Below are 18,293 nucleotides of genomic sequence, written 5' to 3' on the forward strand. Positions count from 1 at the left end.
GCATTTTGAAAACTGAATGTGTAAATGAATCAGAATATTTTCTGAGAATGTGCACTTGTAGGTGTTCCTCAAAATTGCAGCCATTTGATGTAAAATATTTGGCAAGTTCTAAAAACTATTGTGCCTGGCATCATGCCTGTGCTCATTGAATATTTTGTTTAATTATTCTGTAGTACAACCAACATAAATAAAGTTGTGTTTGGTGTGTTCTGCTGTGTACACCAAATGGGAATCTTTACACATCACACCTTCTGTCAGAACGTTTCTGTTGTGGAATTGACTTGCACAATGAACAGAGCTTACCTCTCTTGTGGCTGTTTTCCAAGAAACTCCAATGGTAGTTTCCTTGGGGTTAGAGGTAGTGGCTAATATATTTTTCTTATATTTTTATTGTGTCTAAAGGCTACAACAGGTGGGTGTGAGAATATTTGTTTGAAAAGAGATATTTTTCTGCACTTTTGAAACGCCAGCAAAATTTTGGTGCCAATTAACCAATTAAGTCCCACTGTCCTATAAATAGGACAGTAAATGAGAACATTAAGCTTTATCACATTGTCTCAGTATCCTATTTATAGGACACAGAGTATTTCCATTTTTACTTGAAGCAAAGGAGTTTTGATAATTATTTCTTTTCATTTTAATCTGTAAAAATTTTAAAGTAAATATGTGTGTGTGTGTGTGCATGTGTATTCCTCATTTATATACCTTTTCATTCCTACAAAACTACAATAATCTTAAGATAGATTGATTATTTAAATTCCACTATTATTTCTCTTTTGATAATTTTCTCTTTCCTCTGTTTATACTTTATCTAATAAGAATAATATAATACACCTAATAATAATAATAATTGATTCCTTTGTATTCATATACATATATATATAAATGTATAGATATGTATTTATGAATATTTATGTGTATGTATGAATATATAAAAGTGCGTATATATAATAATAATGAAATATACAGTGCTCAGGTGTACTACAACTTGTCAAAAGTGCGTATAAAGTATATGCAGTAATGTACAAATGTTTGGAAAGTGAACAGTGTATGAGTCAGATACATGCTTGCGTGTGTATGGAGGGGAGAAAATCAGGTGTGGTGGTGGCGAATCTCAGGAAGCATGGAAGTTTTGAAGGATGCAGTGCTCCGACAACTAACAACTGATGCTAGCAGTTTGTTCCATGCTTCAGCAACTCTTAGCGTAAAAAAATGTTTCCGAAAGTCATGGGAGCTGTGCTGTTTTCTGACTTTGTAAACATGTCCATGGGTGTTAGACAGATGGAGTTTGAAAAGGTGCTCAGAGTTATTGTTTGTAAGATGGTTAATAATTTTATGGGTGTCTGCCAAATCAGCTGCCAGACGTCGGAGTTTCAATGTATCCATGCCCAGAGAAGTACAAATGCCTGATGGAGGGTATTCTCTTGGTTGCACGTCGCTGAACGGTTTCCAGACGATTAATATCCTGGGCAAGATAGGGGTTCCAGACCGGTGATGCAAATTCCAGGTGAGGTCGTACCATAGCTATATAAAGCCGCAGATAGATAGCCAGAGAGCGGCTCACAAAGGACTTGGTGAGTGATGCCAAGACACCCTCAGGCTTCTTGGCAATTTTAGCGATGTGTTTTGTCCAACGCAAATCGCTGTCGACAATAACACCCAGGTTACGTTCACAAGAAGACTTTTTGAGATTAGTGTTGTGGAAGGAGTAAGTAGACGTTGGGTTTTTCCTCCCAAAATGCATGGTGGTACATTTGACCACAGCCAGCTTGAGTTGCCAGTCCATGATCCACTGCTGCATTGTGTCCAGTTCTGATTGCAATAGAGATCTATAGAGTACAGGATCTGACCTCTTTATTTCGAGGTACAGCTTGATGTCATCTGCATATTTCAGCACTGTGGCATTCTTTAAGTTGGCATCTATGTCATTAACATATGCAACAAATAAAAGGGGGCCAAGAACAGATCCCTGTGGTACACCAGATGTCATCACATAGGGTGAAGAGTGCTGTCCTAGAACTGTGACAACCTCTTTTCGGACGATAATAAAGGACTTCAACCAGTTATAGAGATCGTCTCTTACACCCATTGCAGAGAGTTTCACCATAAGTCATTTGTGTGGCACAGAATTAAAAGCCTTAGCAAAGTCCAGGTAAACAACATCCACCCAGGATCCGCGATCAGTGATTCGGGTAATGTCCTCAAGAAACTCGATGCATTTATATTTATAACTTAACCTTATGAACTTTCTAAACGCTCTGACAAAACCCAGAGGCACACCCAAGTACCTTAATCTTATTTACCAAATACTTCAGTTGACTGAAGGGATGGAAGTAAAGTGGGGTACTATGACCTCTTGGCTGAAACAGCTGTAAGAAACTATTCTACTTTCTATGTTCTACATTACATATTTTAATAATTACTGGTATTTTGGTATTTTTATATATGTAAAGCATAATATATTATACATGTATATATATTGTTATAATTGTTTTTTTTAAAAATAAATAGACATAATATAATGTTTACTGCCGTGTATATATATATACACATACATACATATGGCTGCCAAGCAAAACTGAAGGAGGGAATAATATGCCCAATCCATAAAGGAGGAAGCAGAGCAGATACCAAAAACTATAAGCCTATCTCTCTGACTTCACATATCAGCAAAGTCATGGAACAGATAGTCAGAAGGAAACTAATTGCATTCCTTGAAGAAAACGACTTGCTGAGTGATACCCAGCATGGCTTTCAACCAGGTAGGTGCTGCCTGACCCAGCTCTTACAGCACTATGACTGGGTGTTGAGGCAGTGACTCAACAACTCAAATGTGGACGTAATATACCTTGACTTTGCAAAAGCTTTTGATAAAGTGTATCATGGTATGATATACCACAAAATGTGTGATCTTGGCATAGCTGGAAAACTTGGAGAGTGGTTACATGACTTATGACTTTCTGAAAGATAGAAGTGAGGCAGTACTGGCCAATGGAGCCACCTCAAAGAAAACAAAAATAGTGAGCGGTGTTCCACAGGGCACTCTCTTGGGACCACTGCTTTTCATAGTGGACCTCTCAGATATACCCTCAGCTGCCCTGATAGCCACTCTTGCTAGCTATGCAGATGATATGAAAGACTTGCAGAAAATACAGAAATGCAGTGATGTTGCACACCTGTAGCAGGAGTTGGACTCAATTTATAGATGGGCTGAGGACAATGATATGCAGTTTAATGCTGAAAAATTCCAAGCCCTGCACTACCAGCATACAAAACTGAATATAAAACTTACAGGGTACACTGGTCCACAGGGGATTACAATCCCAGAGCCTAAATCAGTGAGGGACCTGGGTATCAACATGAGTGATGATACCTCTTTACAAGTCCACGTTACCAGGATGGTGACAAAGTGCAGACGACTGACTGGAAGGATCCTGAGAACATTCATGATCAGAGAGAAGGAAACCATGATGGTCCTCTGGAGGACATTCGTCCTCAGCCACCTGGACTACTGCTCCCAGCTATGGTCACCCATCAGTGTAAAATTAACAGCGGGCCTTGAAACAATCCAGCAAAGCTTCACAGAGAAGACTGTCTCGTTGCAACAGCTCAGCTACAGGGAAAGGCTGAAACAACTAAGACTCAGGTGGGATGGATATGCAGTAGTATACGTCTGGAAGATCCTGAAAGGAATTGTGCCAAATTTGGCATTGAAAGCTACAATACCAGAGCGGGTCAAAACTGCACAGTGCCAAAGATCCCAGCAATGCCATCGCACTTCAGGACCACTTACTGCAACAGCCTGGGTTTTAGGGGCCCACAGCTTTTTTAATATTTTCCCAAAGAGCCTGAGGGACCTACACAGAGTTGACATAGGTGTTTTCAAATCAAAATTAGACCTTTTCCTGTTGAGAGTCCCAGATAAACCTACCTTGCAGCAAAAGGTGCAAAGAGAGTAGCGGCATACACCTCCCTTATTCACCAAATGCCATATAATAGAGGAGGCTCTCAATAAAACAATGTAGTGGTGCCCCAGCATGGCCACAGTTCTGATCTGAAAGTAAGAAAGAAAAGAAAGAAAGAAAGAATGAAAGAACGAAAGAAAAATAATAATATAATGCGATTTTTAAAAAATTAAATGGCTATGGGGGCCCAGTAGAATAAAATAAAAATCAAAGTGGTCCATAGGCAAAAAATGGTTGAGTTAGACAGAAGATAGCTGAACCCATGCCAGCATGGAAAATAGTTGTTAAATAAAATTGATGATGATGCGTGTAGCTGTGACTGTAGATTCTTCAGCTGTGGAGTTGTTTTACTAATTACCAATTCTATTTCCCTCCAAGTGGTAGCTTGAGAATATACAATGTGGTCCTCAACCAGTTGGAAATCTAGTGTAACAGGATCAGTTTCGGTACCACTGGAGGGGTGTCCGATCTGATCCCGTCACATTCAATTTTAGTTAAAATAACAGACTAGTTGGGCGATCTACGAACACAGCAAAATGATTGTTTATTTCTCGTCGTAATGTAGAACTGGTGTCCGTGTTCTCTGGAGGGAAACCGACAGCCGAATCTGCAGTGCTGATTCTTGTTTGTTAGTCGAAATGATTTGTCGTGGTTCGCTGCTTGGTTGGTATGAAGTCCTCAGAGACTGCCAATACACGTCCGTTCATGGGTGCTGCGAGGGCCAGAAAAGATGAATGAGCGAACCGCGTTTTAGGGGTCAGTTTCCCGCACATGCGCATGGGGAAGACTTCCGGTGGCCAACCAGAAGTAATCCCATTCTGCGCATGTGCGCTGAACCTTACTCAGCAGCATCACTACACTAGTATATTTACTGCAGTGGGTTCCTCAACTAGACAGAAGTACAGTATGCCTATAGTGGTACATTCGTTGATGGCCTTTAGTTGTTTACCAAACTATCAATTCAATTACACTTTCTATGGTGGCTTGATCTGATCAATATAGCAGTAAAATTACCCTTAACTCACATTCTGCTGTCTTTAAATAGTGGAGACATAAGACAATGTAGTCCTAGATGTCCCTAAAATGATGAGATGTTCATAGTTGGAAAGCCTTTAATCAGAGTTGAACCTGAGTTGACTTGATACTTAAACCATTGCCAATATAGACGTCACCACTGGCGATGGCAACAACAACTTCTTTCTATAAAAACTTACCAACTGATTGACAGATATGACATCAATGTAAGACTTAACATCCTAGCAACCATCCCTAAAGGTCTATAAAAGTCCTACCTTTACGTCATAAACTGTCCTCATATCCTTATTGTTCTCTCTATCTCTCTCTTCTGGTGTCTCTCCTAGTTTACTTTAGCTATCTTATTCTCTTTCTCTCACTCTTTCTTCAACCTGAAGTAAACATTCTTACTTTCCATTGTTACTGAGGGCAAGTGCACTTAAAATCATTTCAAACATAGTTCTTCCAATGATATTAAAGTTTATTCTGATATACTATCTCACAATTCTAAATACTTCACACTTTTTAACCTCATTATGTGGAATATTAGCAAACCACTCCTACTTTCTCCCCACCCCCCACTTTTATTTTTCAAGTTAGGTACACATAACATCAAATATTCCATTTTAGTTTAAATGAATAATTCTTTGATAACAAGAAACTCCTACCTTTTGAATTTGCCATATGTCTCTTATAGGTAAAACTATTTTGCATTAACCACCTACCAGTAAATTCTAAATCCTGGTCTCTGTCATTACATGCACAATCTACTCCAGATACCCAAGCATATCTTCAGTGACAAAACTAGTTGTTATAAGGTTCATAAAGCAGGATACTATGGAAGGGCTGTAACAGCTAAACCTCTCCAATTTCCCATCAACACTAATTAGTAGAAAAAAATGGTACCTGGACAATCAGAAATTATCAATGGCTCAATGAAACTATGTCATCTCTGGTGAATCATCATTCACCTTTTTTTTTCTATTTTGGAGTGAGCTTCTGTCTGGAGACAGCCCAAAGAAGCTTTTACCCTTGATTGTTTGGTCCATGAAGCATGAATGTGGCTCTGTGATGATTTAGAGTTTATCACAGAATTCTTTGGACCCTTTAGTTCAACATGGCAGAGTAAATGTCAGGATTATCTTAGTATTTTGGCTAATTATGTCTCTCCTATGATGCAAAGTCCACTCAGCTGGCAAAAATGAATAGTACCTGTATTTCAAAAGGGGCAGCCTTGTCACACTCTGTGTCACGCTGAATCTCCTTGTGAACTACGTTAAGGGTACACGTGTCTGTGGAATGCTCAGCCACTTTCACGAGCAAGCTGTTCCACTGATTGTATCAGCTGGGACCCTCGTCATCATCACCGACGGAGTGCTCCTATGCTCCTATGGTGCAAATATTGTTCCCTGATAGTAGCACAATCTTCCAGGATGATAATGCACCAAAATTGAAGAAAGACTACTTGCATTGGTCCCCACAATCATTAGATCTCAATATAATTTAACATATATGGGACTTTTTGGAACAGAAGGCAAGGAGCCACTTACCTCCATCATCATTGCTGAAAGAGCCAAAGCAGGTTTGACTTACAGAATGACTTAAAATTCTCCTAACAACCATTCAGAACCTGTACAAGTCAATTCCTCAACATATTAAAGCAGCAATTGATGCCATATATGGGCCAGCTACATATCGAATAATCCCCTCTTATTAAAGGCACACATGTCTGTGGAGTGCTCAGCCACTTGCACGTTAATTTTAACCTGGATCTCAATATAATTTAACATATATGGGACTTCCATTTAACATCTAGTTAAATGGAAGTTTTAATATTGAATAATAAAACTTCCATTTAACTAGATGTTTCCATTGTTTTGTTCAATCCTTACATATGGCACAAGCATGGCTATGTGGTTCAGCAGTTCACTTCCCAATCATATAGTTTCAGGTTCAGTCTCACTATGTGACACCTTGGGGAAAGTGTCTTCTACTATTTCCTTGGATTGGCCAAAGCCATGTGAGTGAATTTGGTAGAAGGCAACTTTAAGAAACATGTGTGTTCATGTGAATGATTTTATATTTTCCCTCATCTTCACATTTATTTGCTGGTTGTAAATAACGGCATCAATGTTCATCCAGACACTACCATCTGTTTGCAGTCCACTGCAAAAACCTGTCCAGGTTTCTTGATATGTCTTGATAGGTTGTGAGATGTTTGTAAACAAACGACTCAGATGTTGTCGCTCAGATGGTGTCATTTATTTCCAATTTCTCTGCATAACCATGATTAGGTTTTTTTTGCTGCTCAACAAGGAAGAGTCATCACAAAAGGCATTCAGCCATAAAAAACTGTCCCAGTGTAACCTCAACTGATTCATGAAGGAATGGAATAGTACAAGTTAAAACAATGATGTGGTAGTCAAGGATATTTGTAAATGTAGCATCAGCAATACTGTTCAAGATTAGGGAGAGTTTTCCACTGTGGGTCCCATTGAACTATGTAGAGGCAGGCAGCAACTGTTCATCATTAACATTTAACATCTGTTTTCCATGCTAGCATGGGTTGGACAGTTGAGAGTAACTGGTAATCCAAGGAGCTGCACCAGGCTCCATTTATCTGTTTTGGCTGGATGCCCTCCTAATGTCAACCACTTTACAGAGCACTTATTACATGGCACTGGCACAGATACTTTTTATGTGGCACCAGCATGTACCAGGGCTTTTTACATAGTGCTGACATGGACACATTTTTACATGATGTATTTTCTGGTTCTGAAGAAGGTTCATCTTTGGGACATACATTTTGACCTTGTGAATGTTGAGATATTCAATTAATCAAAAGCAAAGAATCATGAGTAGGAAAACAGATTTCTAGTAGATATGACTTTTCAGAAGCCATATAGAGGGTAATGTATATTGAGGAAGGAAAGAAATGCACGGTGTTGGTGATTATTAATTCTGAGGTTTTGCAACTGATATCAACAGCCATTCTTGGGAATGAGACACATTGCAGTATGTTACCAAAAATCTAGGGACATTCCTGAAAATGTTGGCAAAAATGGAGACAAGATCTGGGGTACACTGTTTGAAAGTAATAGCAAGGCATGTGTTTGTAATGGCTTGAAGTAACTGCAGGTATTTTAGCACTTAGTGTACTAAAATAGTTTGTAAAAAAAGTTGAAAAAAAATTATTGGAAACCTGTGAATTAGCTATCTGCAAAGTTGGTGTGAATCATCAGAGTTCTACTATATAAAAGACCTTGCTGTATTTACTTGCATCCTTTTATGTTCTGAATTCAAATCTTATTGAAGTCAATCTCTTATTATTCTGGTAATAATAAAACAAGCCCCAGATTCACATTGGGGTTTATTTACTCAATGGACCTTCCTCAGTATTTCTGTTACTATTACTCTGTTAGAAATGAATACATGTTGAATCAAGGGATGCTTTGAATTGAAAATGTGAGGTACTTATGACAGAAGTTGATCAAAGTAGACTTAGGAGGAAGTGTTTAAAACACACTTGACAGTATTACAACATATAATAGAGTAAGGGTGTGTTTCGAATGGATATTTAAATTTACTTCAGTGCTTTTGATTTAGGCTGTGTTGTGCAATAAATATATATGATTTGTCAAAAGCACCAATATTCTGAATAAGCTACCTGCTAATGTATTAGCCTAATTCATGATAACTTTATAAGCAACTGATCTATGCTAGTATGTCTTCTCTGAGGAATGATCAAGTAAGTGTGATACAGTTTGTCAGGAGACTCCCTCTGTTTTTCCACACAACATTAAGATAGAGAGAATGTGTTTATATTCTCATGTAACCCACAATGGGGCTTTATAGTGTTTAAATTTACTTCAGTTCTTCTGACTTACGTAATATTGTGAATATATATATTATCTAAGATAATATGCAGGCATGGCTAAACAATCAGGAAATTTGTTTCTGTACCACATGGCTTCAAGTTTAGGCTCACTGCATGACATCTTGGGCAAATGTCTTCTATAGTCCCAGGATAACTAAAGCCTTTTGAGTGGATCTGGTAGATGGACACTGAAAGAAGACTATTACATGTGTGTTGATATATATATATATATATATATATATATATATGGAGTGGGTGTTTGCATCTCATTGTCTTGATATGGTGTGGTAGTCCTTAATAAACATCCCTATTGTTCCAAGTGGCATCAATTTCTAATCTTCCTTGAAAATATGGCCAGTTATGGTGAAATATTACCTAGCTTGGAGACAGATGAGTGTTGGTAACAAGCAGTCATTAATCTTCATCTATTGAGGAAGATTTCTTATGGACATCTAGCCCTAGAAAATTTGCCAGAATGAATTCCATCTGACCCATGCAAGCATAAATAAGTGAACAGTGAAACGAAAATGACAATGACTGTATATTAAAATGTTGAATATTACACTCTCACATTCACACAAATATAAGTCAAGAGAAAAGGAATGGTGTCTTATAAGTTTTATTCCAGATGTTCCTGTTCAACAGAAACTGACATTTGGAAAAACATTCTACAAGGCAACAAAACTAGGCTGTAGCACAGACTTTGGTATAGGAACCCTGCCAATGCACATACAAAGACATTTAAACTATTGCTACAAATAGCAAGGGGTGGGGAAAAAAAGGTGCAAAACGTTTGATTCAGCCAAAGCCGTTTTGTCGACTTATTTTGTACTTAACCAAACAACGAAGAAAATATATTAGCATTTTGTCATGGATTTTTACAATACCAAAATGTAATAAGGTTGCTATTGAATACGATAAGACAAATAGCTCTTTTAAAAAATATGCAATGATTTTTTTTTGGTGTTTTTTTGTTTTTGCTTCTTAAGTTTTTTTCAGTTTGTTTTCCATCCCTCCACCCACATATACATATATATATATATACACATACATATATATATATATATACATAAAAACACACATACACACATACATATGCACATGCACGCATTTTTTTTTTTAAGAAATTCTTGTAAATATCATCCCTAGATTTTTAACAGTTAATGTGCATGGGTTACACTGACAAGAATCATTCAATATAATTAACAACCGTACAAAGTTAAAAGCATCTTGTCATAAACCACATCAAAGGTTCTCTTACAGAATTGACACACAAATCCACCAATAAAAAGAAATATTTAGATAAGTCTCCCTTTTTTTTTTTGCAGAGAAATGTTTTTCTTTTCTTTTAAAGTTAAATAATTCAAAAAGATACTGTGAAATCTGGGAGGTGGAATTTACAAGTTATATGATTTTAAAATGCCCTCAACTGAATAAAAGTGTGATTCTGTAGATATCATATATACTCAAACACACACAAATATACATACAAATGTGAGTATATTTTTAAATGTGAAATATATATACATACATATACACACATCTATGAGTATGTGCATGTATAACTATGCACAAATATGTGTGTTTATATATATATAAATATATATGTATGTATATATATATATATATATATATATATATATATATATGTATGTATATACATATACATGTGTGTGTGTGTACATATATATGCACATGTGTTTATACATATATGCATGTACATACATATGTATGCATGTGTGTAGACATATATATATACATGTGTGTGTATGTAGATATATGTGTGTGTGTATACATACATATACATATATATATATATATATATATATATATATAGTCAATAAGGAACATAGGTTTATAGAAAAAAAATGTGGAGCAAAATTTTACAAGTCACTATATCAAAATTTCCTCCAGTTATCTTGATAAGTTGGCCAGCAAAAGTCCAATGGTATATATATAAGTTAGACAGTTTTGGTTACATTTGTTCTGGGCAGCATTTTGGTAAGCATTGGTAGCTGCAACATATGATATGGCTGCATGAAGGTCTAAAAGTTGGCCATGCCCTGGTAACATTAGATAGCAAACTTATCTTTAAATAAAGCTTTTTTTTTTATGTACTACTGGGTAACTTAATTCCATAATTTTGGAAATAAAAAAAAAATAAACAAAAGTAATATGGGAGAAAATAAGTAAATGAAATTTAAAAATTAAAATGTAATGCATGATAAAAATAAATAAGATAAGAAATAATATTAAAATATAGGAAAAGAGAGTAAACAAGAATATGTTGAATATTTCCGACACCTAATTTCTTGTAGATATAATTAAAGTAATTATCAATTAAGTGTTTTGGTGAAATAAAATGATTATAATAGTAGTGATGAAAATATCTAAAGCATTTTCTTTTTCCAGAGAATTATTTCATATCGAAAAAAAAAAAATGTCTAAAATGTTTTCAGACTTCATTTAAAGAAAGTGATTAGGAATATAGGTTTATAACTCCAACTTGCCAATAATTTTATAATTTTCCATGGGTGTTCAATATTTTCATGGCAGTTTAGTATTATGAATAATTATTATTATTGTGACAAATATGCAAAAAAAAAACCCAGCTATAAAAGCATTTGAAACAAAAAAAAATTAGAAGCAATAAAAATATAAATAAAATATATTTAAAAAGGAAATAAAGAAACAAAACAGAAGAGAGGGAGGGGGAGGGGGCAGGACAACCAACGAGAACTTGCATGCTATTATTAGCTGCCATTGCCGATATTTTAATTGGACTCTCATTAAATGTACACATAACAATTTAATCAGACTTCAATATGTCAACGAAACAATTTACGAAGTTGATGATAAAAGCGTAACTATTTATTTAATACAGACTTTCAGCTTGTAGTTCAGGTGTTTCCCCAATATTTAAGTCTCTGAGAAATGAAAGAGAATCCAGATCAGTATCTCCAAGAGTATTGTAACCTGCTGGAGTGTGAGGTGTGAGTGGTTCTATGAACTTTTGAGTTTCCTCCACTGTGCTCGGCTGTATAACTGCAGAGCGATCATACAGCCGAGTTCTCAGTGGCCACATCAAGCTGGGTGGAATCTGAGATTCTCCTCCTTGAACATGATGAATATTGTAACTACCACATACTTGGTTGGTTTTCATTTCTGAAACTGATGGTGGTGGTTGTCCAAGTTTGTTAACATGCCTTTGTAGTTCCAAATCTAGAGACATGTTGTTTGAGTAGTTGGATTGAGGTTGCATTGTCTGCCTGCTGAGGGCATTTAGATCCCGTTCGACTTCCTTCTCAGGACTTTCATCTAACATTTTTACAACATTTAACACTGTAGTTGGGGTTTCTAAATCGTCATTGAACTGATGACTAAACCCGGTGGAGAAACGTAATGGCTGGAAGTCTTTGAGACCATTATGTTGGCCAATAGGGCTGGTGCCATTACTTTCTGCAAGTTTATGTAATGGTAAATCTAGCTTGGAAGTATTCATCTTTCTCAGGTGATCATCAATAACTGGTTGGTGCAATAGGGTGATATTGTCCAAGCTGTTGGGTACTTCAAAATTCCGAACTGAAGCTTGCTGGGATCTCATAGGGGAAGGCTTAATAATATGGTCATTGTCAACGATTTGCTCAGCAAATTCTCTAACAGGATAAAATGGTGAGCATGGTTCTCTTTCTTTAATTTTATCTACACCAATAATCTGACGTAATGTCAAAGATTTGCCTTGATTGGAAGCAGAATGGTCTTCATTCTGAAGAATATGCTTGTGCAAATCACCATTTAGAGATTTCTTGTTGTGGCCAATTTGTCCCCAGGAATGTTCAATTGGTGTTACTGATCTGCTGTTGGTTGGCATTTCTACATGATGGTCATCAGTGAGATCAGGTTTTAAGTGTAATGAAAAGTCATCGGTGATATTCGTAGATATCGGAGTGTTTGTACGAGAGCTTTCATTCGAACTTCCTATTTGTTGCCGTGACAATAAGTATGATGGTACATGCTTAACATTTGGTAGAAGTTGGATCACTTGACCAGTAGCTGTGGAACTTGGTGACGATGAAGGTGGTAACAGAGGATCTTTCATACAGAAATGATTCCGATCCGTTCGATTGGTTGGGTTGCAACGGTTATGAGAATATGTGCCGTTTCGTCCAGTGATAGGACGTGACACACCTAAATATTTTGATGGAGTCATAAAAGCAGGACTACCTAAATAGGGGCTACTGGGAAACCTTGGAGGAACCATAATCATCCTATGGTCATCTGGAGGATAAAACTGCTGTAACGGTAGGCAGAGTGGTAGAAAGGAGTTTTGGTAAGGGTTGGGTGGCATGTACATAACTGGCTGACCTTTAGTGAGTTTAGCAGTTTTGGCTAATTGTTTGGAGGAATCTAAGTTTTTCCCTTCAGATGTTCCAACATCAGCAGGTAATGGTGGAGGAGCTGGAGTTGGGACAGGTTGGGTTACAGCAGGTGGCTTTACTTTAGGACGCTGCTGGCTATGGAGAGGAGATGGAGTATGCTGCTGCCGAGAAGATAATGGCATTGGTGGAGTATTGCGTCCATTTAAAGACTGACCAGGAACATTTGGATAACCAGGATACATTGGATACAAGCCATAGTAAGGTCCTGGATAAAATGGAGCATAAGGAGGATACAGCTGCAAAGAAACAAAATGAAATATAAACAAAATGTCTCACTGAGGGAAATACTGAATATATTATTTTAGAAGATTTGAAGTAATCACTTAATTTAGGTATAGGTATGGTTAAGTGGTTGAGAAACTTGCTTCCCATGTGATCTTGGGTTAAATCCTACTTCACAGTATCTTAAGTGAGTATCTTCTACTATAGCCTGAAGCCAATGAAAGCCTTGTGAGTGAATTCAGTAGATGGAAACTGAAAGAAGCCTATCATATCTATATATGTGTAAGTTTATGTGTACACTTACCTTGTCATGTGGTGATTGTAAATGTGCATTACCATCATACAAGTGATGTTTGTTTCCAGTTTCCATGAAAAACATATTTGGCCATGGGGAAATATTATCTTGTTTGGAAACAGGTAACAGTTGGTGACAGGAAGGGCCTCCAGCCATAGTAAATTTGTATCACCAAATTCCATCTGATCCATGCAAGCATGGAAAAGTGGATGTTAAACAATGATGATAATTTAATTTCTAATTATATTTCAGACTATTTTTTAATAGCTATTTATTTAGTTTTTACATCTTTCTTTTCCACATTGGCATGGAATACTCAAGATGGTATTCCAGAGATGGATGATGTTCTTGGTACCAACCCATACTGGTTTTTAAATAAAGTACTTTATCCCACTTTTTTGTCATGTTGAAGTGTCAAGCTACTAAACTTTTTATTTATCTGAGCAAGTGTCTTTTGCTATCATCTTGGGTCGACCAAAGCCTTGTGATTAAATTTGGTCGGCAGAAGTTCCTGTTATGCGTGTACATGTGTGTGTAAGTACTTGTGCTTCCAAACAGAGTGGTGGGGGGGAACAAAACACAAATAATGTCACTGATGCCCAAGTGGTGCCAAGATGCACTTAGACAAATCCATACATTCATACACATACACACAAATGCATGTGTGTGTGTGTATGTATGTATGTGTTTTAGAGATGCCATCAAAAGCAGCCTTTAAGGTTCTTAGTGTGAATGTTGAAGACTAAGAAGTGAACTATTATGGTTGTAAAGCATTTGAAAGATAGAGAATCGAACAACCCATCATGAAATGAGCCCTTTGTGAACAAGACTTAACTTCAATCCCAGACACTTCTCAGCCTGGAAATGTCTGTAACATCTGCAGGAGGGTCTGATGATTGTCCAAAGCCAGATTATCTAGTAATATAAAATCTCATGATGGCATTTACTCATTGAAGAGATGTCTTCTCTTGTAAAGAAGTGGCAATCACTGTTGTATGTGTGTATGTGCATGTGCGCATATATATATATATATATATATATAATATATATATATATATATATATATATATATATATATATATATATATATATATCAATCATTGTTTAATGTCCTCTTTCCATGCTGGCATATATATATATTTAATTAGAGGGTATGTTAACCTCATGAAGGGATGGTTGCACCCAAGGAAATACTGGTTCAATACCTAGTATTTTGGGGAAATAAAATTCCCTTAAAACAATAGGTATATATAAAGCATATAGTTTATATCCATTTAATAGAAGAAAAGAAAATGGAGATTAGGAAGTTAATAATTGTTTATTATTAACAAGAAATTGTTACACGCACACACAAATTATATACATAGAGAATGCAAACAATGGGTTTTTGTAGAATTCCTGTATACTAAATTTCACTCACAAGCTGAAGCTATAACAGAAGACATTTGCTAAAAGCGCCATACAGTGAGATTGAACTGAGAACCACATGAATGTGAAGCAAACTTATTCAACCATACAACCATGCTGGTTCCTACATTTATAAATATTTCTATAAAGTTGAATTATAAAATTGGTTACCTGAGATAGAGAATGACAAATGTCTTAGTTTAAATACATTAAAATAAAATATTGTAGTATTAGAATACAATTTCATCTTGAGATTTAAGGAAATTGTAATCCATCAAATCATTAGTTAGTCATAAATACAAAATCAAGCAAGATATGCCTTTTTATAGACATATTTTAAGAGAATTGTGTCTTATCTACTTATAGGTAAATATAGTTCTCATCAAAATTCAATAGTAAAGATCTGATTAATCTAATTAGCAATAGCACCAAATATATATATGTGTATATATATATGTGTATATATATATGTATATGTATGTATACATTGAATATTTTTACAATTCATACTTATATAGTTAAGTGTATATTGCATTAAATACATGCAAATAGTTTCAAATTCTGAACCAAGATTTTGTTTTCTATGTCATACAGAATGTTATACATTAGGTTATACATCCCCATAACTATTTGCATGTATCTAATGCAATATACACTTAACTATATAAGTATGAATTGTAAAAATATTCAATGTATACATACATATACATATATATATACACACACACACACACACACACACATATACAGATAAGGATAGATATGGCTGGTTTATGGGGTTAACCTGGGCTTCACGTCCATAAAGCGCTTAGCTTTACAGCATGAGAGGCCATAGGCCAACAGGTTTAATGTATGAAGAAACGCTGTAAAGCTAAGCGCTTTATGGATGTGAAATCCAGGATAACCCCATAGACCGGCCATGTCTATCTTTATATATTCTACATCTCTATAACTTAGAGTGTGCTTCTGTTTTGGATTTCTGGCTTACTGACGATATATATATGTATATACTTACCTGAGGGTACAGCGGGTATGAATATCGGGAATAGAAGGGCATAGTGGAGAATGTGGGAACTTTTATTGGTCCATATGGATTAATCACAGCAGGATCAAAAAAAGGTTCGTCATCTAAAAGATGAGAGCGTAGCTGGCGACTTGGGACAAATTCTGGTGCTAAAGGATTGAGAACATAGGTCTTCTTTATTTCAGCTCCATCCAACTGGCCTCTGAGTTGAGTCCAACTCATTCCGATTAAGCTACCATTTTTTGTAGCAGCCTCCAATAAATGTTCCCAGATTTTTCTGTGGAAAAAGAAAAATATTGTGGTGATAATTTTAGAGAAAAAAATTAAAATTATTGAAGATAGCATAATGTAAAAGAGGTCACTGAAGAAATCTCAATATAGCTTATTGTGAAATGGAATAAAGATCCGATTTGCTTTGCTTCACACAGAAACTGCAGGAGCAACTCGGAGGTTTTGCTAGCTCTTCTAAATCCATTGCATTGCTGGAAACCCTTCCATATCATCAGCAGGTATCTCATGGGAATAAGTGTTTCGCACAATAGCCTGTATGCTTCACCTGAGTGAGGCAGCAAGGACTGAGCTAGTCTCCACTTAGGGAAAGGTTCCACTTGCGGTTTTTATCAATCATAGCCATCTTGGGCTAGTTTCAGCTGCTGTGCCTATTTCCTTGATGGTTTTCTTCAGTTGTCTGGGTTCCAGACCCATCTTCTGCAGGAAATAGCGCACTGATATAGACAGAAAGCCGCAGCAGCCAAATTCAATGGGGGGGGGGGTTCTTTTGTTAATGTTCTGATATCTGAAGAAATGTTGGTAGCTACTTTGAAATGATTTTTTTTTGTTAAGTTCACAAGTAAAAATAGAACTATTGCATCATTACAATATTGACAACTTAAATCAGACTGTTAGATTATCAACATATATCACTGGGAGCAAAGAAAGGAACTTTCGTTCAAAATTTAAAATGTGTGCATCTACATTTTTGTGTTTTAGTCTTTTGAAAGAAGTCCTGGAATCAGGGGAGGTAATAGAATCCACATTTATATTACCTGCATTTTCCGACAAGACAAAGAGACACAGGATCTCCAATAACAGCAACAAGTGACTGGGCCCGAGTGATTGCAGTGTTCAAGAGTTTGACATTAGACAAGAAACCATAGTCGATTATGTCTTCCAAATTTCCTTCTGTACTACATGTGTGTCTTGTACGCACAGTACTCAGTACTATTACTCTGAACTGTTTGCCTGGATTAAAAGATTATATTTTCATTTAAATTATTAGCCTAGCTGAGAATGAGTAAATTTTATGTTTTATTCAGTTAGATTTAAGTTTTAAATGGTTTCTTTTAATGTTGGCATAAGTAGGGCTGTTAAGATAAACACAATCTCAAATTCTAAGGTCATATCAAAATAGTTTAATTCTAAAATAAAAAGCGAAATAAAATTTTTTAATATTTTACAAGTCTACTTTTAGATTCTTACATTACTAATCCAAATGACAAACAGTAATTATTTTGATAAATTTCGACAAATATTTAAAAATATTTCTATATAAAACGGATGTCACTAACTGGAATCAAAGAATTGTCTTTCCTTATGATTCTTAAAATGTGTGTATATAAACATTATCAAGAAATGATTAGGCAACTTTACCTTGAACATTTACAACTCTTTCAACAGAAACACCACCTAAATCTCGTTTTCGGAGTTCTGTTCTTATTTTTTGTACCTGAAATTATATTTGTTGATTAGTAAAATATAGAACATACAGACACAAAGACACAGCTGATTTAATTAGCTGTTTGTATTGATTAGACCCCAGTAACCCTTTCATTACCAACCCAGCCAAAACCGGCTCTGGCTCTGTAGTACAAATGTTTTGTTTTCATAAGTTTTGAATTAAAATCTTTCACCAAACCTTAGCCACAATTTATGTTCCTAACACTAGCTGAATGATAACTTAGTTATTTTACTAAATTCTTTGTTATATTTAAAAATGATTGAAAGAAACAGAGTTTCTCAAAATAAATACAGTAACGAAAGGCTTAATTAA

At 35.9% G+C, this 18,293-nt stretch overlaps 1 protein-coding gene across 2 annotated transcripts in view; it reads right to left on the minus strand.

Annotated features, from left to right (window-relative positions):
• Positions 1–10,892: 10,892 nt before the first annotated feature.
• LOC115212762 (probable helicase with zinc finger domain) overlaps positions 10,893–18,293 on the minus strand; it is a 114,023-nt gene continuing 106,622 nt past the window's right edge. For both annotated transcript variants that reach the window (XM_029781432.2, XM_036503980.1), the window contains 4 exons: positions 17,894–17,969; positions 17,290–17,485; positions 16,235–16,520; positions 10,893–13,531 (listed from right to left, as the gene is read on the minus strand). In XM_029781432.2, the coding sequence (XP_029637292.1) occupies positions 11,732–13,531; positions 16,235–16,520; positions 17,290–17,485; positions 17,894–17,969 (2,358 nt within the window). In that variant the 3' untranslated portion in view covers positions 10,893–11,731. The remainder of the gene's footprint in view (positions 13,532–16,234; positions 16,521–17,289; positions 17,486–17,893; positions 17,970–18,293) is intronic.

The sequence above is a fragment of the Octopus sinensis genome, linkage group LG6 (assembly GCF_006345805.1).
Source record: "Octopus sinensis linkage group LG6, ASM634580v1, whole genome shotgun sequence".
Taxonomy (NCBI): Eukaryota; Metazoa; Mollusca; class Cephalopoda; order Octopoda; family Octopodidae; genus Octopus; species Octopus sinensis.